The sequence below is a fragment of the Micrasema longulum genome, unplaced genomic scaffold, assembly GCF_059751315.1.
Source record: "Micrasema longulum isolate JH-2025_06_02 unplaced genomic scaffold, ASM5975131v1 h1tg001149l, whole genome shotgun sequence".
NCBI classification, from domain to species: Eukaryota; Metazoa; Arthropoda; class Insecta; order Trichoptera; family Brachycentridae; genus Micrasema; species Micrasema longulum.
In genome coordinates, this window is record NW_028278336.1 from 420,457 (window position 1) to 445,539 (window position 25,083).

The window sequence follows — 25,083 nt, forward strand, 5'->3', positions numbered from 1 at the left end:
AACAGAACGGCGTTTGTTAACAAAAAAGATGGACATGTCAAAAGTCGGAATAACCAATGTGCGTCCATGAGAAGATGTATGAATGTAGAGGAAGGGAGGTCTGTATGAAAAGACAGAGTGATATGGTGTTCTGTCCTCTCTTCCTCTCTGCCTACCCCCCACGGGGAAATGCCGTGATGGTTTGTTTTAAAAACTTCAAGAAGAGTACTGCAAGAAGGTTGAGGATGAGGAGATAAAGCGGAGGAGTTATTAATATGTCATCCTTCTTATCCATCCAGGGTGTGGATCCGGAGTACGATAGCGCCCTGAGTGAGCTGTATCTGCCGTACCACTCACTGCTGGACGCCATGTGCAGACTTGGAGTGGAGCGCGGCTGCTGTACTCCGCAGCTGCTGACGCTGGCCACGATGGCGGCCTGCGAGGCTGCTCCGCTCCGCTTCACGCTCTTTCCCACCCTGTGGCACGAGATCTACGTCTCGGAAGTAAGTCATTAATGACCGATTGAATCACTATTTACTTTGCGAATTTTCATGGTTATTTTCTGTCACAGTTACTTTATTTTTTATTCTGATTAATTCTATAAGTATCTAGCGAAAATTCCATCCGTCGACATTTCTATACATGGTATTTTATCATTATTTTTCTCCCAAATGTCGGTAAAATGTAAGAATAATTTCATTAATTCAAATTTGATGATTACATTCGTTACAGTAAATCATCCACTCAATTAAACTGAAGATAATTATCCGTCAAACTTGTTTAACTTTTTTCGCAAGTATGTAACTGAATTGCTGTAGATTAAAAAAAATATTAGAATGAAAAGAAAGAATGAAAAAATTATATCAAATAAAAATGCAAAACTCACACAAAAATCATCAAGTTTTATTGACTCTTTTTGCAATTTATAAATAAACAAACAAAGAATGATATATTTTGCATGTAATCAAAAAACTACAACTGCCATATTATTATGAACATATAAAAATATTTCAAAAATAAATTTCCTGGTATGCACCTGGAATCCCCTTTCCAATAGGAAAAAATGGTGACTTGTCTTGTTATCCCCATCTCCAGAAAGGCCGCAATGAATGCTTTTATTTCATTCACAGTAGTAGGTGTCCACTTTTTTGTCTGTGACTTTAGTTTCAAATATCCAGTGTTCAAAAATTGTGCAGTGTAACGATTTGTTTTTTCGTTCGATGTATCGTTTTACTTAAGAGTTTTTATTTATGCAAATAGCTACATAGCTGTCCAACACCGTTTTCTAAGAAAAGTGGCATGGTTGCTCGGATTATAAAGGGGTAATTATTCCTATTTTGAAATAGAGCAATCTCTTAATCTGTCTTCATTGGAGAGACGTAGAACTGAGATGGGCCTTATATGCATTTTCAAAATACTTAATGCTTTAAGTGATGTCCCATCTCTGTTGCAATCAATTTCTTTTCATGTTCCCAACTGTGTCACCAGAAGTCAAAATCTGCTATTTATAAAATCTTCTAAGAGCAACTTTGGTTTTTATGCCCCAATGTCCAGAATGTGTAGATTAGTCAATTCATCACACGACTTGGAATTTTTTGGGATAGATCTTCCGGCTTTTCGTAGATCTCTTCGCGACTAAACAGTGTGGGATGAAGTTGGATTGGCATGGTTTAGCTCAAAGTCTTAGGTCTTTCGTTTTTTTTAATATATTGTATACAATTATTGTTTTGCCCTTGTTTGTCGTTGCTAAATAGTTTTATGTTCTTTTTTTTCAGTTTCTTGCATTTATGTTTCTTCATGTAACTATTGTAATTGGCTTAGGCCGTATATATAATAAATAAATAATTAAAATAATAAAACACAAACAATAAATTTAGTTATCAAGGTACATGCGAACCGCAATACACCCCTCAAATGTAACATGAGTTCTCCGCCGCGATAACGCTGCGCCACACTCAAAATTTTAATCAAAAATATGGTTTGAATTCCACGCCATTTGTCTGCCACTTATGCATCACCCAAGTTGTGTCTTTTTTTTTTAGTAAAAGAAATATTTATGTCGTGATTTACCCAAATATTTCAATTTTTAGGGTCATTTTCATTGAGTTGTAAATAACTCACTATTAAAAAATGGAATGGTTCGAACCTCGGACCTTCGATCCGTGAGTCCGCAACACTAGCCACGGGACCACAGTGTGTTTTTTAGTGCCAGCTAAATCAGGCCAACTTACCAGAAAACCAAAGGACATACACATTTGAAATGTATTTTCTTGTGAAGTACTATTTCTTTCTTTTACCACTATAACAGATTATTGATAATTTGTATACATACATAGTTTACTGATAATTAGATTTAATTTTATTAACTAAGAACATTCATAATTTATGTATGCATTAGTTAAAGATGCAATTAATACATAAATATCACCAGATGTCAGTTTTTAAGTTTTTTGTTCAAAGTTAAATGTTCATTTAGAGGTCTGAGCCATGAAAAGTGTTTGCGACTTTACGCATCCATTGATTCAAATCATTTAAAGAATCTCGCTTTGAAAGTTTTGAGAGAGTACTCCTCCCCATAATTTAATTTTTTTAACTCAACATTTTTATCTTTTTTTGCAGGATGTGGACCGTAAATACTCAGGAATGCTTCTAGAATGTAGTTACCTCGTGGATTATATGGATTTAGTATTACTCGATGAACGGGAAACTTTAATAGATGATAATGTTCATCAATTCTTCTTAGAATATTTCCCCAAGGTAAGTTATTAACTTAATTAAATTAACAGTATTTTGGGTTTGTCCAAATGTTTGTAAATAAGGACTGGATTTCACCTTCATCATCGTTATCAACATTAACATATTGCAACAGAGAATGGAGAACATTTTGTAAAAGGGAATATGTAGCTTTTTAACTTCACTGAAAATTAAAGAAATATAGATGCTCAAATATAGGCAGAATGGTGAATATTACGGTATCTAAAGTGGCTATTTAAACCAGCCAATGACGGATCATAAGCCCCGCAAATGCCTGCAAATTTTAACAAGTATGAAGATAATATCTTGCACAATTTGTGTAGGTGCAGTCAGGTGCACTAGATACTACGGGCAAATTCTCTTAATAACTGATTATTTGCATCTTAGTATATTTTTTTTGCATTGAAAGTAATGTTTTATGTTACATTATTATTAGGATAAAATACATCACAAGCCATCGTTTGCATTTCTTGGGTTAGTAAATTTACATCATATTTAGTTTAAAACTTCATTCCATACAGCGAGCCAGTGCACCTCTATCGGCCGAAATTATTACTACTGGATTACACAAGCTTTTTTATTATGTCTTTAAATCCCAAACTTTTTTATTTAAGTTAGAAAAATTACTTTCACAATTACTGTTAAATCTTGCAGCTTTTCTGAATGCAATTTAGTATTTTGATACTTCTTCGTAAGGGATATTATTCTTTAAAATAAAACTATTTGTCTTAAGACGTACATACTGAATATTATCAAAAATCCATTGTGTTTTTACAACTAAGGTTTTTTTAATGAATAAAAAATAATCACTACATTACAAACCTCATGGTTTTACTAGTCTTGTCTTATCTTCTTCATTTCTTGCCTGTTACGAATTTACACTAATTTTGAAAAGCTTAATTTATGTTCTTTTTCATGCAAGAGTATTTATAGTAATAATGATGTCAGGTGGAAGGCTGCAAGGCTCTGAAGGCAGTGGGCGGTCTGATCGCCGAGTTAGAGTCCAAGGGGGACGCTATTAGCATCACGCAGGGGCCGGCCCTGGGGGACATACGGACACTGCAAGTTCTCCTTCCCAAGGCTAAAGTCTCGCAGCGAGAGCAGATGTTGGCCACTCTGAAGATTACATTGGAAAAAATCATCGAGAGAACTGAAGCAGAACCCAAGGAAGAAAGTATGTATAGAACATCTTCACAACATTAAACAATTTCAAGTTTAGATTTTGTGATGCATCAATAAGACACAAAAAGTGGCTTGGTGGGATTTTTGTATTTACTCGTAATATTTATTTGATGTATTTTTATCTTATGTTTGAACTCATATATTTTTCAATAAAAAAAAATCTACATCCAAAATTTGATTAATTTTACGTCAAAAATACATACACATTATTATCTATAGTTTATATTTTAGTATACCCATGTGGGATTGTTTGTAAATTAAAGTATATTGTGTTACAAGTGTGTGTTTTTGTTGCATTATGTTGTAAGCTTATTTTTTTTATAACTTCTAGATATTTTTTGCAAATTAAAACAAAAACTAAACTAATAATTCAATTAAATAATGATGACTGTGAGGAAGTGAAAATAAAAACTGCGAGGAAGATTTTATCTTTATATTTTATTGAGTCTGTGGTAGTGGTGGTCCGTTTCTTTATCCAGGCAGATGAAGAATACAGTTTTATGCGTAAAAAGGAACTAGAATTCTGGACGAGTGTTAAAATCCTGAAAAAGGAAATCAAATGGGGGGAGGGGGGGAAAGTCTGTATCATAGTGTTTGTAGTGGTTTTGGCATTCATCTACCATGCTTGAGATCTGAGATTCATTCCCGTGAAGATCACAATGTTTGTTTTTAAGGTGGTTTCGCACTGAAATATTTCATTGTTCTTGGACTGGCCTAACCTTCACCTTACCTTCCCGTACCTGACAATCGAGATACGCTGCATTCAGTTTTTTTATTTTTTATTTGGAAAAACAACAGAAAATTTACAAACAATTCATATTATTATATAATGTATGAGTCCAATTAAAGTTTTTCACGACTTTGTAATTCTTTTTGTAGATATACTAATGAACATATTAAAAAAATGTACGAGTATATAAAAATATTTTTAAAAAAACATCATAAGAGAGAGTTAAATTAAATAATAATGATTTCGTTCCCAAAGGGTTAGGAGGGATGAAAAGGATAAGCAAAGATTAGGATAAAATAGAAAAAAGGAGGGATTCTGTTGAGAAGATTACCCTTAAAATGCCTATAAAGAATAGAGACAGGAGAATCATGTGATAGTGATACATATTTAATTAAAGTAGTCCCGTGGCTAGTGTCTCGAACTCACTCTACCCCAACTCGATTCCCATTTTCTAATAGTGAGTTATTTACAACTCATTGAAAATGGCCTTCAAAATTAAATATTTGCGTAAATTATAAGAACGAAAATATTTATTTTTTATAAAAAAAATAAATTATTTGTTTTAAATGGGAAAGTTTTGAATCAAATACATCAAGGCAGGAACAAATTTTGTTATATTCTGTGCAGCTACAGTTAATGAAAGAAATTTGAGCGAAGTTTTTAGATGGTACAGGATTGTAAAAATGTCGAACTTGTCTATAAATCTGGTAGGGCAGTTTAGATTGATGTTTTCCAAGAGATAAGTACTTTGAATTATATTATTCAAGATCTTGAATAAGAAGAAGCACATGTCAGAAACAGTTCTTCATTTGGTGAGAGAAGTCAGATTATGGAAAGAGGAAGAATCGTTATACGAATCGAACGTTTAACAATACAGTGCCCCCTATGCACCATCAGGTGTGAATAAAGGTTTGATAATTATTATGAAACCAATTAATTACTCTTATATTATCTAGTTTTTTAAAAATGTCTTCTCCGCTGTATTTGTTGCACTAATTAAAAATATAAACACTATTCAGGTACTGAAAAGGAAAGTGAAACAGCGAGCGTGACCGCAGAAGCTGACTCCTCAGGATCTCCCGTCGAAGGGGGAACGGGCCCCGTGGAGGGGGCGGAGGCCATGGCCGTCGGAGAGGGAGGCGCGAGCGCGAGCGTGCCGTACGCCACGCTGCTGCATGCCGCCGCACAGCGCCTGCTGCAGATAGTGGACGACAGCGTGTAGTGCCGCGAGAAACAACTAACCCGTACTGTGCTCTACAAGCAGCTAGTTATATCCGCACTCGTGTTATATTTATCTATACAGATTGTAAAGAGACTCGTTCTAACGTATTAATGTCTCGTGTTTATGTGTGATACGTATTTGTTGGAAAGGTCTGAGGATTGTAAATAAAGATGGATATAATTTAATGTCTATTAAAGGTTGAGTAAGTAAAGAGTAAGCTCTCGTTGTTTATGTTTACTTTGCTGTTGCGGCTACCGTTTCATATTGTTGGTGTTCAAATAGGGATAGTCCGCTTTTAATATTATTTCCTCGTAGGAAATGTTTTATTTTTTCTCTTTGAAATTTTAATTAGCTTTTACGGCCAACAGAAACGTTCATACACATTCATCTTAATATATGGTTTCAAGGTTGAGATACAATAGTCTGTAGGAATACAACACACTTCATTATTATTACGCTAGGCCAATAAACGAATCACACGATGCTCAACCCCAGGTGTGATCTGCCCCCAAAAAACATATTCATTCGTAAATACTTGAGTAAGTCGTTTGATTTTCAATCGCAAAAATGTCTGTGACTGATTATATTATTAATATATAGAAATTTAAAGTGTATTTAGATTGTAATATTGTGTTAAATATTTTGTAAACCCGATTATATAATATACATATAAAGCTTTATCTGTAATAAAATTAGAGTTTGCCCAATTTTTATTTCTGTACATTATGAGTATTTTACCAAATCATTAAACCTTCGCATTGCTTATTTCTAAAGTTTTAGCACTGACTTAATAATTATTATACATTTCTAAAGGTACAAGGGATTAATATACATTTTAATAGGACAAGTCTTGTCACACGGCTTCTAGTGATAAATTCTATTCTCTGTCTGCCTAAACTGTATTTTAGGTATTGTTAATCTAATGAAATACTATAATATTAATATAATAGTCGATGCCTGCCATCTTTTAAACAATATTGTTGTCTTGTTAACTTTTTTTATAATATCTCAGTTTACATTATAATATTATACTGTCTCCATTTGAGATAGAATTATTGAAAATCAAAATCTTTTTTGTTGAAAATTTTTATACCATTCCAAAAGGATCGATGATTGAAGGATTTCCCTGTGTTTGGATTTTTCTTAAAAAATACATGTCAGTATATTTTCAAAACTTAAGAATGCAATGCTAATGTAAAACACATTTTCTTTTGTAAATGTGATGTTTCAATTACTGACCAAAATAAACAACTCAAAATGAAATGTGTTTTAATAATATATATTTTTATCATCCTGTTTTCGCAACAAAGAATAGTTTTTATAGCCATTACAGGTAAAATTGATTTTAACATCAAATCTTTTTTGCCCATAATGTCAGACTATTATTATGTTATTGAAATCAGAAAAATGAAGACGCGCTGATCATCATTCAGAATATATTGATGTTTTTTTGCAGACATTTCTTGATGAAACTAGTAATGATTTTTACATAAATATGAATAAAATTCATTGGTGAAATTTTATTATCTTTTTTATTAAAATACTTACCTAATGTTTTAATCTCCCAAAAACCAGTCCTGAAGATGCTTACTTAGGTGAAAGAACTCGTTGGTCAAATAAAACAAAATAATGAAACTAAACCAGGGAATTTTATTGATATTTATATAAAAATCATTCAGAGTTTATACTCTGAACGATTATTAAAACAATTATTTGTTTTGCGACATCCTTAACATTTTTAATAATTAGTACTCAATGTGTGCATCACAACTTTGCTGCATGGTGTAGTAATTAATGTATTTAGTATGTTTTAATTATCCAAATATATAAAGCGTCCTTGAGGTTATATTAAGAAAATGACCCTTCATAAGTTATAAAAAAAATAACAAACCTGCTGTGATCAAAATAATTAATTGTAGGTTTATATTTTTAATATTTTGTAAATTCTAAATTTTTACAAAAATATAGCTTTACTTGAAATTAAAAATAATGACACAAAACAAGATAAACTTTATTGAACATAGTATAAAAGATCAATAAATATTACATAGACATAAAAACATTATTTACTACACAGTAGTTTAGTTTTTATTGCACTAGGTAATAGGTCTATATTTTCTCTGGCACATTCGATGCAGAATGTCTTTGTATAAAAAATGCTGCACTCTTTTCCCAGACAACACATTTTCCCGCAGACACGACAGTCATTACCGACAACAAGTATCTGCCCGCGTCCACTCTCACAAAATGGATCCTTCATTACGTAACTATCCTCCTTCAGCATTATTTCCTTGGCAAAAGGTGGCTTGGTTCCTCTGTAGTGAACATCTTCTCTCAATTTGCATTTAAAACATTCAAATGTTACAGAGGTATTTTTTGGATTTTCATCACTACGGCTATCTTTTTGCACTGATTCCATTTTTAAATCTGAAATAAGATAAAAAAATATAAAAACTTAGAGGTACAAAGTTAAAAATAAAGTAGTTTTTGTTTAAGGATCCATTAGCTTAATATCATGTTTGGCTCTTTGACATATCAAAATGTCAAAAGGAACATGGAACACGAAAAAATGTGTGTAAAATATTATAGTGTCAACAATACTAGACTAATGGAATCCTTATTGGGTAATAGATATACCTGGTATTTAGTGAATAAATAGACTGAATTGGAATCAAAGACGCAGTAAGTTTCATGTTACGCTAATTTTTTTTCACTTCTATGGGCCACCATTGAGGGCGGTAAGTTTTGGCATTGTGGCCGGATATATCAAAGGACGGAAGCTCCAGAGCTTGCTGAACCCGGAGCAATCCGAGACCGACTTTATCTGCTACTCCTCTTACTTTCCCGATAGATGTTTTACTATCTGTTGGCCGGAAAACACTAGTTTCATAAGGTACTTCGGAACTCAAAGATTTCTCAAAAAGTAAAGGCATAAGTCTTTTTCTTACAACACCCGTGTGGTAAGTTCTGGCGGTGAGTTCTTGTCCGATGTAGCATCCCTTGTTGAAACTGACGCCGTGGAGGAAGTCGGCGTTGGCCTCCAGAGGGTAGCAGAGCCCGGGAGGGAGGTCGCCAACCCCTTCTCCCACCCCCAAGTGGTACCGGTGCATTCTATACACATCTTCGGAGGGCAGTTCTGCATTTTTAATGTTCAACTTGTCTATAATAAATTTGCCACTAACCGAAGAATGGCAGAGTATTCTTGTGCCTAATAAATTACTCCTCGGATCCGTGTAGAGCCGAAGATTTTCTTTCATTTCAAATTCTGCTGTTGGTTCCACGTTGCTTGAAAATTTAATTACCGTATCGTCATTGGGATTTATTGGAGAATATTCGAATAAAGCCCAGACTTTATCAGTATGAACAACAATATCAATTTTTCTCTTAACCTTAAACATGTTTAGATGTCTTAGAAAATTTCTAATAACTGAACTATCGCATTCTACGAGAAACGTTTTTGGATCTGGTGTTCTGTATATTATAGAATCATACACGACCCTTCCTCTGGTATTTAGAAACATGGAATACATACTTCCGGCTCCATTTTCTAGACGTTTCATGTCATTAGTTATGAGACCTTGTAAATAGGGAGCCACTTCTTGTCCTGCAACTCGAACGAGACTTCGGCTTTCTAACCTTTGCAACACATTTCTGTCGCTATAGATAAAACTTGTACTTATACATCGCTTGGAAAACTTTTGAAAAAAAAACCTTTTGAAATTATTCATTACCTTTGGAGAAAACATTTCTTATAAAATTCGTACTATAATTTAAATGTATCCATAAATAAAACGACCGACAAAAATAATTCGATATTCATTTGTCAAAAACGTCAAATGTCAAATTCTGACAAAAAGTTACCAGTAAGATCTAATTTGGACCGAAAAACCAACACCGTGTTGGAAAAACACCACACTAAAATTATCTGTCTAGAAATATAATATCTTTGTGGCCATAAACAATAAAATGTCAGCTGGAAGTATCATCAACATCAACTTTGAGCTGGATATTTTTGAATGGTTGACGTTTCCCGGGTTGTATTTTTGTTATATAAATTTGGCGATATGTAAAATAGAGAACATGGCTCAATTGTTGCTACTTATTGCCGGAGTGCATTTAATTTATTGTCCTTTCACAAAAGTGGAGGAAAGTTTTAACATTCAAGCAATGCATGATATTTTGTATTTGAGACATAACCTTTCTCAGGTATACATTTCTATTTTTAACGCAGTACATCAGTGAAGTTTTGTGCAAAATAAATGTTGTTTATTTTTTTCTAGTATGATCATCATGAGTTTCCGGGCGTAGTTCCAAGGAGCTTCTTGGGCCCTTTAATAATTTCTGTTCTGTCTTCACCTATCATATTTATCATACAACTTTTAGAAATAAATAAGTTTTGGGCTCAGTACACAGGTACCTTAGTATTTACTTTTTTTTTACGAATTTATACATTTTGTTTCAAAATATGGTGATAAAAATACATTTGTATTTCAGTTAGATTTTGCTTGGCAACATGTGTTGTTGTGTCGTGGTGCCGATTGAGGGACAGTTTGAGAACTATATTCGGGGGGACATTCAGTTGGTGGTTCACAGCGTTGACTGTTACTCAATACCACTTTATGTTCTACCTCAGCCGACCACTGCCAAATATAATCGTTCTCCCACTAGGTAAAAACTGCATTCATCTATAACAAAATTAGACTTAAGAAGTTGTGTTATCAAATCATTGAAATTATATATGCCAGTATCGTAGATATCTAATTGCCGCGAAAAAACATTGTATATATACACTAAACACCTGTCTGGTATTCCATTCAACCTATGTTCCGAAACCTAACTTGCAGTCAGTAAAAGGTGCGACATACAGCTTTGAATTCACAGTAAACTGGCATAGACAGTTAATCCTTTTTTACTCTACTACACATTTTGCACGGCAATGTTCACGTTACAATGTCCATTTTTTAGAATGTAATTTCAAACTTTCATTCTACAAAGCATCATATCTATTAAATTATACCTCAGTGCAAAAAAAAAACTAAAATTCCTTGAAGATATAAAGTCAATGCATATTAAAAACACAAACATTTCGCTCTACTAGACAGGTAGCTTTATTTATTGTAAATATTTTCTAACTGTACTTTTGTACTTTTCTACAAATGTTGTTTTTATTTTAACTTGTTATGTACATATTCAAGAGTTATCTCAGTTTATTTATTTATTTAATAATAAACGCCCAAAGGGCTCTTACAATATACAGTTACAAGTACATATAAAATATCATAGAAAATAACAAAAATAAACTCACAACTATTACACTTAACATGTAATTCATTCTAAGAAAAAGAAAAAATAAAAAGAAAATAAAGTGAAGATGAATGGAGAAACACATTAAATAGGGGAGAATTGAGGGGATGGCCATTCGATGGATAGGATAGCTAATTTGATAGCAGCAGGAGTGGTGTGGAGCAAGTCCAACAGCTCAGCATAATTATTAGCTGTTCTGTGGATGCTCACTAGGGGAGGGGAGAATGGTGGGTAAAGTTTGACCTATTGTACTCACACTGGAACATGTGTTGGGGTCTGATGGTCCTTGTGGGTACACGAAAGTTTATCAGGACAGTAATTTTGGGCAATCTATTACGGTGTATATCACTTTGTGCAAGTTAGAGTGAGGTCAGCAATTGTCCTTCTGGTAGAAAGCAATGGTAACCTCAACTCAGACATCAAAATTTGGTATCAAATTTCATTAATAGGTTTACCCTTTTTGAACTGTATGTAGCGTAAAAACTTCCGCTGAACTCTTTCCAAGTTAAAAGAGTTGTAGTTGTACAAAGGGCTCCAAACTGATGATGCATATTCCAGTTGTGATCGGACCAGAGCACAATACAGAGATTTTATAGAAACAATACTAGTTCTTTTTTTCTCTCTGCATCTTATGATGCTTAGAGTGCATCATCAAATTGATAAGTATGATGATAATTAAATAAAAAGTTCAGTCAGGAATACAATATATTTAAGAAAGAAGTGAAAAGTTACATTTATAATTCTTCGTTGTGTAGCACTGATTAAAAACACCGTTTATCATTTTTTTGCAATTTATATATACAATTTATATCCTAAAAATATTAATAATTAAAAAGAAAATAAACAAACTATTGTAAGAAGTCACTCTCCATTATGTACACAAGAATTGTTTATTTCTTTTACGTAATGGGATCAATGTAAAATTTTATTTAGTAGTAATATTGTATTTATATTTGTTATCTGAATAAAAAAAAAATCTGTATATAGATTATAATTTGTGTTTCAGTGCTTTTAGCTTTAGAGAATTGGGTGAGAGGGAAACACACACAATTTATACTTATATCTGGAGCGGCCATTATTATATTTAGAGCAGAGGTCGCTTTACTATTGGGACAATTCTTGCTGTATGATCTTTATTTAAAGAGAATTTCTATAGTAAGGTAAGAACTTAGATGTACACAAAATTAATTATATTAGAAGATATGTTTAAGATTCCACATATTTGTATGGTTTTTGATCTAATGTAACAATATATACATTGCCTCTGTTATTTTATGTATGCTTAAGTTTCAGGTTTAAATGTTTACGATTTCTTTTGTCATATCTATATTTGCCACTGTTTTGAGATGTGTATTTTTTGTACATTTTAGTTCTTTACATCAGTATTTTGGTATATTTTTTCTAAAGTTATAATTTTTAGTAAGTTAATTATTTTTTTATTTAAAAAAATACGCAATTAAAACCAAATATGGGTATTCAAAATATGATTTACATATTTTAAAAACATAAAATAAGGTACAAAACAGTCTCAAATATAGAATATTGTTTACATTTTTTATAATATAATTTTTCTTACTAGGTTACAAACCTTATTCTAATCCCGGCAAAGAGCATTACTTTTTTTTACATGCATATTTTATATAATAGAATTTAAACTATATCCAATGTTCAGCAATATTTTTTATTTTTATAACTTTATATAAATTATAACAGGTACCTACTAATTGCCACCGTAAATTCTATAGAACTCAGTTATTTTAACTGTTGTTAGTATTTAAATTTATAAAAACCTTATATTTAGCATGCATTGAATAATGTTGTTATTTTCAGATTGTTAAAGCTGGCACTACCAACAGCGTGTATACTGATCCTGTTGACGGTGGCTGTGGATTCGTTCTTCTGGTCCCGTCTAACTTGGCCTGAAGCAGAAGTGTTCTGGTTTAACACAGTATTGAATAAGAGTTCCCAGTGGGGAGTATCCTTTTAGTGTTTTTCAAATAACACTTATAATATATTGCTAACTATTATTATACTAGCCACCTTACTTGTTTGGAAACATTGTAAGGCTTTTTGTTTGTATTTAAATCATCTCATTTCGGTTTTTTCATACAATTAAAGACGTGCGTGGGTGTTATGTGACAAAAACAAAAAGAAGAGATATCCGGGGTTTAACTTTTGAACACCAGTAAAATTGTTGATAAAATAAAACCTTCATTCACTTTCAAAATCTTGTTTCTACTCTTTTTTGAAGGTGTATATGGCTGTACATAAAAATAAGTACATTTTTTTTTAATTTGCGACAACGCCTTTATCCAGTCATGTCTTCAATTACATATTATTTCAAATTTTTTCCTTCAGGTTTGATACTCAAACTACTGTTTATTACCGAAATATCATATGTTTTAGCTATTAAAAATATTCTATTTCAATCAACACGAGACTAAAGTTTAATGTTATTTTAAAATTAGTTCTCCCGCATTAAAAATATTTTTGTATGTTTTTATATTTATATAGAAATATAAATGGTCTATAAAAAGGAAAAGTATCTTCACCCATAGGAAATTACCTAAAGTCTGACAGTAAAGTGAAGTATCTCAAATAATCGCTAAAACTGAGTATAAAAAAATTTAATGCTTCCAATTGTCATCCTTACTGGCTAAAAAATTGCCCCGAATATTCATTCAGGAGCAGTATACAATTGACTAAAATCTTAAAAAATACTTCAACAAAATGGAAAGGTTATATGTCATTCGAAAGAAAATTATCTGGTCTACAAGATACTGTATTTGCTTTTGTGTTACATATATTATTTTATTTATTATTAATACTTAAAGCATCAACTTTGTGGTCAAACATTTTACTAAATATTTCTATGTAACCACTTACCGACTTTTCTGTGTCTACCGGTTTCTTATGCGATTATTTTATTAGATTACAAGCCTTCAAAATGGAATGTTAAGTAAATAATATTTGTTTTAAGGTTTGGATATAAAAAAATCACATTAGTATTTTATTAAGGGACAGACAGCATAAATATTCTGACTTCTATTGATAATTTTATTATAATTTTATCTAAATTATTAACTATGGATTTTTTTCAAGAAGTATCTACAAAAAACATCAGCATAATTTGTTACAATTTTTTTTGTTGTGTCCTCTTGTTCTCTTTGTTTGGAAAAAAAATTGACAACTTAACTCAGCTGTTTTCATTTTGTCTCAGAATCAGATAAAATATTTTTACCTAAATATAAAATTTGGATCGTTATGATTGCCTATATAATTTGGATTCATTAGTTGTAAATAACTGTGATTAAAAATGGGAAGCTTAAACCTCTGATAGACTGGTAGACTTTAAAACAGAGATGGAGACAAGAATATGAATCTCCAGGCTTATGATCTAGTGTGTGTATTATATGCTGGGATCCCTTATATCAACCAAAGTAAATGTTTTCTTTAACATTGCAATCAGACTTCTCCCCTTCTGTGGTACTGGTACTCAGCCCTGCCTCGTGGGCTCGGGCCGAGTCTATTCCTCATACCCATCGGTGCCTACTTCGACAGAAGAATCTTAGCGTTTCTAGTACCATCAGTTATTTTTGTCATTTTTTTTTCTCTGTTGCCGCACAAAGAACTCCGTTTTATTATCTATGTTTTCCCGCTTTTCAACATTTCTGCTGCCGCTGCTTGCAATTACATGTAAGTGTTGCCTGTAAATAAATATCGTAAGTCACTAATATAATAGTAGTAAGGAGCTGTTGTTGGAAAAATAATATGCTAAAAAATAAACATCTATAATAATGACAGTTTCAACAAATGTGATTTCTTACTCTGGTAATGGTTTGAGATACATTTCTTTAATATTATCTCACAAGTTTGTTGGATTTGTTGCTATTTACATTAAAAATGATGACTTCATTAAAAAATATATATTTTTAAAATGTAATTATGATTGTCATGGTAGTGTTTATAAAACTGTTTCATAATGTTTCTAGTTTTCTGAGAAATTCATACATTATTTCATAAAATACTGTTGCAAAAGTATGCTGCAAGACATTGGGCTGCTCTCTCTCTGTGACACGTTAAACGAACACTGATCTAATGTCGCGCTACCCGTTACCGTAGTGATACAGCGGGGAATTGAGAAGGAGAATGCATGTAAAATGTAAAGCACAAAATATGGATTTTTGCGGTTGCGGCTGGAAAAAAGCGGCCAAGTAGCAAAAAGCATACACACAAAGTGACCAACATATCAAAGATTATTAAACTGCAGAGCGATGAATTGTAATGTTTGCTGTTTGTATGGGGAGAAAGCAAAAACAAATGTGAATTATTATTTATTGAAAGAATCTGTCAGAAAAATAGTTTCATAATTTTAATAGATTCATAACATTATGGGGTAGGATTGTGCAAAAGATGAAATCAATATCATCATATGACCATCGTTAACAAAAAAAATATGCTACCTGGTTCATATGCTACTAATTCAGTAAGGAGTCTTGATAATCCTATCACTTAGTAACTTTATGATTTTACTGTCTGTTATTTCTGAATATATATTTCGGTAGTCAGATGACAGAAGGGACCATCTGTATTTTTTTCTGTTTTGTAGTTTCTGAAAGTTTTAATAAATATTTCAGTAAATACAGATAGAAATAATAAAAAAAAAAAACAGCATCATTTAGAATGGTCATTTATTATTGAAAAGTAACACTAAAATATTTTATTTTCTGGATTAAAGTCTTAAAATTGAGTAGTATTTCAGCTCTCCTGACTTATACTGAATAATATAACTACATATTTATTTAGTTTGTGTAAAATCACTGTAATAAATTTTATATGCTGGCCGGTTTTAGGTTTTTTACGACTGCTCCTTTGTCAAGGCTTAAAAATAAACTAACACTAAATATTTTAAATCTTACTAAATAACGAGTCTAAATCTAAATACATCTGTTTACATGTGTGTAACAGTGTTTGACTTCCAGGCAACACATTCTCAGAAAAGGAATAAGGGGTTGAATTGAATTTAGGTAATGAATTGAATGATATTGTAATGAAGAACTGTTATTTAAATTTTTAATTTGGTTATTAATTATGGGAAGTTTAAACAGCTTCTTGAATATTTTTTTATCATAATTATTAAATTTAGGCCTCTATTACAAATGTATGATTATTTTCAAATAGGTGATGAGCGAATTCAGAAAAGTTCTAGTAATTAAATTTCTACTTATTTTACCAATATATAATTCTATGTACATAGCTGTTAATTTGTATTGTTTATTTTAACTTATAGATGGGAGCGTCGAGGGAAGACATTATTATTTAGTACACTTTCATGGGGAGCTGTCGGGTGCTTACTGGGGAACATTGTCCTACTGTTGGCCTTCCTAGGTGTGGCTGGAGTCAACTATCCCGGGGGGACGGCTATATCGAGGTTAGTTACCATTACAAAAAACTATATTTATACAAAGGATTTACAAAATTAATTCTTTATGTTGTTTTACAGATTCCATCGGCATTTGAAAGATCAGCCTTTTATAAATGTTCACATCGACAACTTGGCAGCGCAAACTGGTGTTACGAGGTTTACTCAACTAAACAATGACTGGATCTACAACAAGACGGAACACCTTGGACCGGAGGATTTGTACAGATTTTCTCATTTGATAATTGAAGGCAAAAGTAAATACTCGTCTAAGTTAGAACCTTTCATACAAACACACGCGGTCCTGGATTCTATCGAAGGATTTTCTCACATCAACTTTAACTACCAGAACATACCGCCTTTCAAAGTCAAAACTAAACCTTATTTGTTCATTTTGGAGAGGATATCTTGGAGAGAAGAACCGCTAAATATGGACTTAGAACTTCCCGAACATTTCAAACATATTCAATTCAGCGACAATTCTATTGAGGAGCAGTACGAAGACGGGATGTCCACGGAGACTTCCGATGAAGAGATCGAGGAGATGATGGAGACTGCTCCAGACACAACTATTCATGTTCGAGATAATATTAAAAACATTATAGAAAGATATAAGGATATCGATGAAGATTCGGAGCAGGAAGATGTAAAGTTACCGGGTCTATTGAGCAAAGAGGTAAATGAAACTCATGTCAACAGTAATGAGTATTCTCGTAAACAATCGAAAAAAAAATGGCCATCAGAGAAGGCAAAAAAGAAACTGATGGCTTCAGCGAAACAAAAACTTAAAGAACTTATCATCACTCATAAACAACAGAGCGTACATCAACACATCTTAACCAAGTTAGACGAAGTGCCACCGAAAAAATCGAGAAATCAATTAAAAAATGTAGATTCTGCAAAAGACAACGGGGTTGGTGATATCTCGGAAAAGTATAAAGATATTAGTCAGAGTGGAGATGGGGATGGAGGGGGGGATTTATTAAAAGAAAATGATTTCAAAAATTATCTTCAGAATACTTCGATTCAAGAAATCGTAGATGAAGTCTTAAAGAAACTGTTGGAAAAGAAACACGAAAGTGAAGATGTCTTGGATATAAACAATATGGAGATCGCCGAACAGAGAGTAGCGATACAACAAATAGTAGAAGAAATAATCAACGAAAAGTATCAAAACTTCACTTTGTTTATTCAGCAGAGAGAATACCAGGGGACCGGTGAATCTGGAAGCGGAGATGTCACCGGCACTACAGATCCCGAAGTTGAAACGGTAGAAGAGCCTTATATAAATGAAAACTTCTTCGATGATTTTGATGAATGAAAATAGTTGGAAATCAAATAAACCCGAAATTGATGACACTTCATCATTAAAATTACCAGGACTGAAAGATCCGTGTTCTAGAACTGAAATCTTTATACACATAAAGGTAGCAATATAGAAATATTGTCGCATATATGTATAATGACCATTACACATAAGAACACGGATTGTGTACTTCGAATGAAGCGTATGTTCTCTATATTATAATATCTAGCTATGATTCGATTGACGAACATTCGACCTTACGAAAATGAATAAATAATCTATAATTGCAGCTATGTAAAATTATGTAGGTATTCAAAAAAAAAACAAGATGTGGGATATATTTTTCCAAATTAAATTGTCATCTATGGAGATGTGAAAATAAAAATTTAAAAAATCTGCTATAGAAAATGCTGTAAAAGAATATAATAATTTTGTATTATACAGTTCAAGAAAAAAAACACATTTGCCTTTTGTTTTCACATTTATTTTCACTTTGATAATTTTGTTTTATAAATAATTTCAAAAGAAAATTTGTTGGAAAACACAATTTTAATGCAAAAACAGTTGTTAGGTTAAGTCATAGTTTTTATAAGTAAATTCAATTGGCTCTTTATGCTTAGTTCCTTTTTTTTTTTAATTTATCATTTTATGGTTGAATTCCACTAATTTTCGACGTTGTTGTCACATTAACAACGTCCAGATAATTACAAGTTAATCCTTATCTAAATACATACCTCAAGTTTTTTTTACTTTTCTGACTAATTTTAATAAAAATAAGCACTTTCAGCGGAGATACTTGTTTTCAATTCAATAATTGCAATATTTCAATTATATATAAGCTCACCCTTACATAGTTTGACCGCAATAGTCTCAGTGGTTGCATTTAGCCTTACATTTGTTTTTTTACTGTTTTTAAAATACACTTTATTAAAAATATATAATGGACATCAATATAATTTATTTATGATGTTACAATATTTTGGTATTATCATATGCGTACTAAGCCAAAGTCGTGCCTTAGCATGAAATATGTATAAGTATATGATTTGGCTTGATGCAGTTTTTTTTCTCTGTTCTGTGGTTTTATTGTATTTGCCAAATAATATACATGACACACACATTGATGAAACATTTTAATGGTTTTCTTTTGTATTTAAATGTAATAAAATATACAAAATAATAAAACCTGTACCTTCATATATACCAAAATAATATAACCTATACATCGGAATACTATATTTAAAGATTTTCTAAGGTATACTTTCATTTAGGTAGGTACTGATGATGTTAATTTACCCTTTTTAAGTTTTCAAAAATAATTTTATTTTATATTTTATGAAAATCGAAAAACTGATACTTTTAAGAGATATTTATTTATTAACACTATGGGTACAATTTTAACTAACATTTAAGTACATATGTTTGTTGTTTATTTTTAATGGTTATTCAATAATTTAAGTCAAAGGAATGTAGCTATACTTTTTAAAAACTAACTTGTCTGTATAATTGAGGGGGGTGCCACAGTAGATAATACTGCTGCGCTGCCCCCTAAAAACTAGCCTGATTTTCAACGGTCTCTTTTTTAAATAAGAAAACAGAACACAAATTATAAGTGATAAAATAAAACAGACGTATGATATATTACAGTTTTTTTTTTTTCTATGACATCTGAGGCTTGGATCTCAAAGGGCCAATGTTAGATTTTTTTTTCTTGCCAACATTTTGTAGAGGGTCGATGTCAATAAAAAAAAATATATATTGAACTATTTTATATACTCACACATATATGGTAACGTTTTGTATTAATATTCGTTATCAAACATTTCATTATAACGCCACAAAATGGCTGAAAAATTATCTCCTGTAATAATTATGATTTACGACATTTGCCCTTTTAGATCCAAGCCACAGATATTATATTGTGCGTGTTGTATCTACTTATTTGCTATAAGTTTAATGCAAAGAAACAGTCTACAATATATTATTATAACATTATTTGGTTAATTTTGTTGAACAATGTTGTAATTTGTTTAAATAAAATCAAAATCTGAACAAATGTTTTTTTTTTCCTTTTAGGTAAGTGACTATATTTTGAATGCAGTGGTATTTTGATCTCCTCGCATTCAAATTTTCTTTATAAAAATTGATTATTTGGAAGTTATTTATTACACACTGTCTCAATTATGTACCTGCTGTAAAAATACTAGTATTTTGTATAATGTGTTTTTATAAAATTAAAATAAACTTGTTTTTTGTATCAATTTAAAGAAAACTAATGTTTGAATTTATTGATAAATATAATTTAAATAAATTTATAACATTTGAAACATTTTTGCGAAAAAAAATACAGTGGTAATAATTTTTACAAACTTCCACGTGAAAAAATCCAGTCAAAACAAATAGAAGTTAAAATATAGGCAGAATTGTAAATGTTACACAATACACAATATGTTCAGTGATTTCACTTAAATCAGTCAATTACAAGTCGTTCACCTGCACTGCCTTGTTAATAGAGATGAGATGTGGTTGAGATGTAAATATTTTAGTGTTTTTCGTTTATATGGTGAAATTGGCTTTACACCATTCAGAGATTTAACTGGAATAAAATTATTATTCAAATTTAATGTTGGTGTTCTTAGTTTCTTGATACTTTTAGAGTGACGAGGGAGTTGATAATAAAACTAGTAAATAAAAGACTTTATAATACAATGTAATATATATTTTCAATAAATTATGGTTAATAAATGCATACGGTACATTTTGCATAAAGAAAACAAATACTTTTCAATACTATTAAACTGTGACCAAAACCTCGGGTCACCCGAGTAAAACTACCAATACTCTGCAGCTTATTTTTTTAATGGCAACATCCTAGAGCTAAAATTACTGTATAATATTATTCTTGTGTATTATTTTTAATGAATATATAAACACCTATTCAAGTATGCAATAACAGACTGTTTTAAAATATTTGATACAGTACTACATAATTTGTAAGCACACTTTTTATGAGTCAGGAGTCAGAGTGTTTTCTGAAGATTGATTTTTTAAATTTATATGAATGTGCAAGAGATTTACGGATTTTTACTTACATTGAAATTACATACAATATTTAAAAAAATCCAATATACAAGTTAAAATATTTATAGAATTATTAATTCTGTTGTTGCTATTGTCGTAAATTTCACTTAGATTTTAATACTTTGCACTTTGAGATTTATCATTAGGAATTTACATGGTATCACAGGGTCACAAAAAATATGTGTTTTTTAAAAGCCGTTTTGAAATAGACATCAGATTTAAAAAATATTTTTGAGTAAATATCTCGAAAGCTATTAAGTACTAAGCGAGAATAGAATTAAATTTACAATATTTTTCTGACATCAGGACCAACTTAGGACAAAGATTTAGAACACAGAAAATGTTTTTTCTAATTCTTATTTTGATACGGTTCAATACATTAATCCAGTAATAACCACCACTGGGCACATTCCGAACACCGGCACAAGAGACTGCCTTCCACCTACACTGGATGCCGTTTTTCTTCTAAATACATTTTCATACATTTTTTACTTATATCTATCGTACCCAATTATGATGATTTGATGTATCAATTGTATTTTTGTAGTTTCTTATTTAGTTCTCTTAATCGTCCCTTTCGATTTTTGTCTCTTTCGAAAACTCATCAGTAAAAAATGGCTTTAAGCAAATTGCGGTACGGAGTGCCGCACGCGTGTACTATCGTAACTCCCAATTGCGCAAGTAGCCAAGGGTTTATTAAAACTTTGTACTATCAGAGAAAAATTTGCAACCCACTGTGATTACATATGCATAAAAAAATAATATATAAGCGATAATCTAATTAGCTTTAATTCCTTCCAACAACTCAATTAAATTTTCACTGCTCACCAAAACTTGCTGTTCACATTTTCTTTTGCATAGTTTTGATTGTTTTTGTAGCAAGTAGCAGTTTTTAATTCTTTCTAGTAACGCTTTTGTAGCTTTCTAGCAATACCTTAATGATTTTTTTTATTGCTTTTATGGAAGGCTAGCAATTTTGGATATAGATAAGTCATATACACAGAAGCATCACAATACAATACATTCTAAAAAGCTCATTCAAAAACCCAATAAGGTTCATTCAGAAAAATAATTTAATTGGAAAAGTATTTTATTGCTATATCAGTCTCGGTAGAAAAGCAAAATAATAGTTCTTAATATTAGAAAACATTATGCGAAGATTTGATAAAATATTTAGAGCATAAAAAGTTACGAAGCAATTTGCCGAGGGGAATATAAAGTCCTGGACACATCACTTTAAGGAAGACATATCAAGCTGGAAGAATACATATTAAATATGTTTATTTAAAACTTATTAACATTTCATACTGTTGCTCACTTCACTCAATTTCATAATTTAGTTCGGACAAAAGTCAATAACTAATAAATGCTAAAATATTTCAATAGATATTTGGATTCATTGAAGTTATTTTTTTACTTTAATGTGAAAGACACCATTGCACAAGGACCAGTTGCACCAAAAAAAGTTAAGTTAAAAAAGTAAAATTTAATTTAATCGTTGGGTTTTCATAAAAATGGGTTTTCTTAACAATGTTTGAGTATGTCCAAATGCTTGCAGACTGGCTGGATTTCCTCCTTAGGGAGTTATTCATATTTAAATTAATTTCAACAGAGAGGGAAAACATATTCCCTATATAACATATACCATATTCCCTTCTCAAAAATGTTTCCCTCTCTGTTGAAATAAATTTAAATGAGTTTTCTTACTTTTTTCATGCAATTTAATTTGTCCATTTGAAAAACGCAACAATTCTTTAATTTTTTCGGCTCAAAGTTAATTTTGTCAAAATGCAGATAATTTACAGTAAAACTGTGACTATTTAGATAAAACCAAACCATAATAGTGACTTTTTTTATGTGATTTCACAGTGAAAATTCTGAATACTGTAAAAAATGCATTGTTCAAATACCGAGGGTTCTCTACTGTATCTGATTATGTATTAAAAATTGATCAAGTAAAGAAAATTAGCCGGAAAGTTTTAAATTCTACAAAAATATTAGGTGGAAAATATAACATGGTTGGCATTTGGCACAACTCATTATTTTGATTAAATAAACCTATATTAATATTAAGAAAACATTCTAATCTCTTTTATTCTTATTCAATAGCAAATAAATCTGATTTTAATTAAATTAGGTGTGAAAAGTTTATCTTATGAACTTTTTTTAAATGAAAATTGTATATGTAAGTTATAATCTCATTACAAATTTCATCAAGAATAATAAAATATCATTAATGCTATATTACATTTCTAGAGCCTTCACCGCCAATAATTTAATAATTTTAGCATAAATAAGTACAACTCCTATATGGTTTAATAAAGTGAGCATTGATAATAGTATGTGACTGGTAATTAGAAAAGAGTTTTGTTTAAAACTACATTTGAAAAATCTATATTTTAAGCTTTAAATATCAAATAATTAGCACAAACATACAGAGAAAGGTATCACAGATTTCTCTTCCATTTATAAGAATTTCAAAGTTGACATTACTAAAATGGAATGAGTCAATATTACATATTATAAACACACAAATATAAGGTATGTTTCTTTTTTAAACACCAATCAACTTTATTTATTTTTTATACATTCAAGTTAAATGTTTTATAATAAAATAAATATAAAACAACTTTGTTTTTATTTTTCCGACCGGTTTTAAAGGTACAAGCTTCTTTATCAAGGTATACTCAACTAATGAATTCTATCCTTTTTTATTTTAAGAGTAATTACTAAATATTACATCGATACATATGGAGCTAATAAGTCAAGATTTTTTAACAATGTTCCCATATTATTAGTTGTGTAGAATGAAGGTTTAATGCATGGTGGTAGGATTTATATATTTTTTGAATATATTGTATATTTAAATAATATACAATATGTAGTCATTAATTAAATCATTTAATAGGTAAATTTACAGCTGTGCAACATTAAAATTTCGGCATGATCATAGAACAACGATGCATGTGAGTTTCTTCAACTTTACGTGAGAGCGATTAATGTATTTTTTTGACAATGTCACTACTCTATAAGCACAAAAGTATATTCTTTGATACTTGGGATAACCCAATAAAAAAAAATGCATATATATTTTTTTTTAAAACCCGGAATATAAAGAAGCCTTTATATAACCTTTTGAAGATCAAATATAAAAGAAAGTCGATGTCGCAATTTTCGTACATCCATTGTTCTACAATCACGATGATTTGACATTATTGTTTTAACAATAACAATCTTTTTAAAGAACCATCTGATTTGTAGTAATTTGTCCTTTGAATTGTTTTAAATTTCTTTTAACAATATATAATTTAATTTATGAGATAGTTGAGAAAAAAATAGTTACGTAAATAATATCGCGATTGAACAATCGCATTATTTGTAAACAAAAATCTGCCGGATCTAATAGGATCAAGCGTACCCCCACTTGCAGAAAAAGGATGAAAAAATATTCATTTATAAATCAATACAAGCATTTTATTATCCTCTCCCTTGTAAGCAAGTGTCTGGTTCTTCGTCTGGCTACTGAATCAGTAGCATCGGTTATAAATAAATGGTAATGCTCAGCTGAACGTAAAATATAAAAAACAACGTGATTACAAAAGGACAGCTGGCTTTAATATCGATAGTGGAAAAGCAAAAGCGACATGTAGTCAACTTTACAGAAGACCCAATTAAAGTTTTTTTTTTTTGATTAATAAAAAATCTCACATTTTAATTTTTTATTTAAATTATGCAGGAATCACGCCAAAATAACAGCTAGTAAAAAAAATATTTTGATAATTAATTGGCTCTTCTGTAAAGCTGCTACGTGTCGCTTAGGAACTTAACCTTTCTACCCTCGATATTACCAGACACAGACCAGAATTAATCCATAAAATATTTTTTATTCTGTGTTTTTGTAGTTTTTGGTATTTTACATTTTTATCTTTTATGCTTTACAAATTATTTAACATTAATTTTTGATGATCACTGGCTCTCTAATAATAAATGAAAAATACATAAAACTTGCCCTAAAGATCATTTAGAAGGACGACGGGAATTCGCTCCAAAACAAATGAACCAGCCAGAAGCCCGCTGTCAAATTAAAAAATGAACTTTTCCGT

General features: G+C 30.9%; 3 protein-coding genes across 6 annotated transcripts in view; 2 read left to right on the plus strand and 1 right to left on the minus strand.

The window, feature by feature from the left end:
- puf (ubiquitinyl hydrolase 1 puf) overlaps positions 1-7,130 on the plus strand; it is a 53,881-nt gene extending 46,751 nt beyond the window's left edge. For all 4 annotated transcript variants that reach the window (XM_088233800.1, XM_088233801.1, XM_088233802.1 and 1 more), the window contains 4 exons: positions 279-482; positions 2,599-2,736; positions 3,682-3,907; positions 5,665-7,130. In XM_088233800.1, coding sequence (XP_088089926.1) covers positions 279-482; positions 2,599-2,736; positions 3,682-3,907; positions 5,665-5,867 — 771 coding nt within the window. In that variant the 3' untranslated portion in view covers positions 5,868-7,130. The remainder of the gene's footprint in view (positions 1-278; positions 483-2,598; positions 2,737-3,681; positions 3,908-5,664) is intronic.
- Positions 7,131-8,157: 1,027 nt separating this feature from the next.
- Positions 8,158-9,720, minus strand: LOC148276764 (iron-sulfur cluster assembly factor IBA57, mitochondrial). Its single transcript, XM_088233804.1, has 2 exons — positions 8,505-9,720; positions 8,158-8,294 (listed from the first exon to the last, which is right to left on the minus strand). The coding sequence occupies exon 1, from the start codon at positions 9,611-9,613 to the stop codon at positions 8,567-8,569; it is 1,047 nt and encodes a 348-aa protein (XP_088089930.1). The 5' UTR covers positions 9,614-9,720; the 3' UTR covers positions 8,158-8,294; positions 8,505-8,566.
- Positions 9,721-9,860: 140 nt separating this feature from the next.
- On the plus strand, positions 9,861-19,955 carry Alg12 (Alg12 alpha-1,6-mannosyltransferase). The gene is made up of 8 exons (XM_088233805.1): positions 9,861-10,073; positions 10,148-10,280; positions 10,362-10,535; positions 12,178-12,331; positions 13,002-13,146; positions 14,641-14,867; positions 16,462-16,602; positions 16,675-19,955. Exons 1-8 carry the CDS (start codon positions 9,948-9,950, stop codon positions 17,912-17,914), a joined length of 2,340 nt encoding a protein of 779 aa, XP_088089931.1. The 5' UTR covers positions 9,861-9,947; the 3' UTR covers positions 17,915-19,955.
- The last annotated feature ends 5,128 nt before the right edge of the window (positions 19,956-25,083 follow it).

Bases quoted from the DNA above. Each gene is read 5' to 3' on its own strand.
- Alg12 (XM_088233805.1), top strand. From the start codon at position 9,948: ATGGCTCAATTGTTGCTACTTATTGCCGGAGTGCATTTAATTTATTGT. The intron at 10,281-10,361 runs GTACCTTAGTAT...TTTGTATTTCAG, and splicing joins GTTTTGGGCTCAGTACACAG to TTAGATTTTGCTTGGCAACA. The intron at 12,332-13,001 runs GTAAGAACTTAG...TGTTATTTTCAG, and splicing joins AAGAGAATTTCTATAGTAAG to ATTGTTAAAGCTGGCACTAC.
- LOC148276764 (XM_088233804.1), bottom strand. From the start codon at position 9,613: ATGTTTTCTCCAAAGGTAATGAATAATTTCAAAAGGTTTTTTTTTCAA.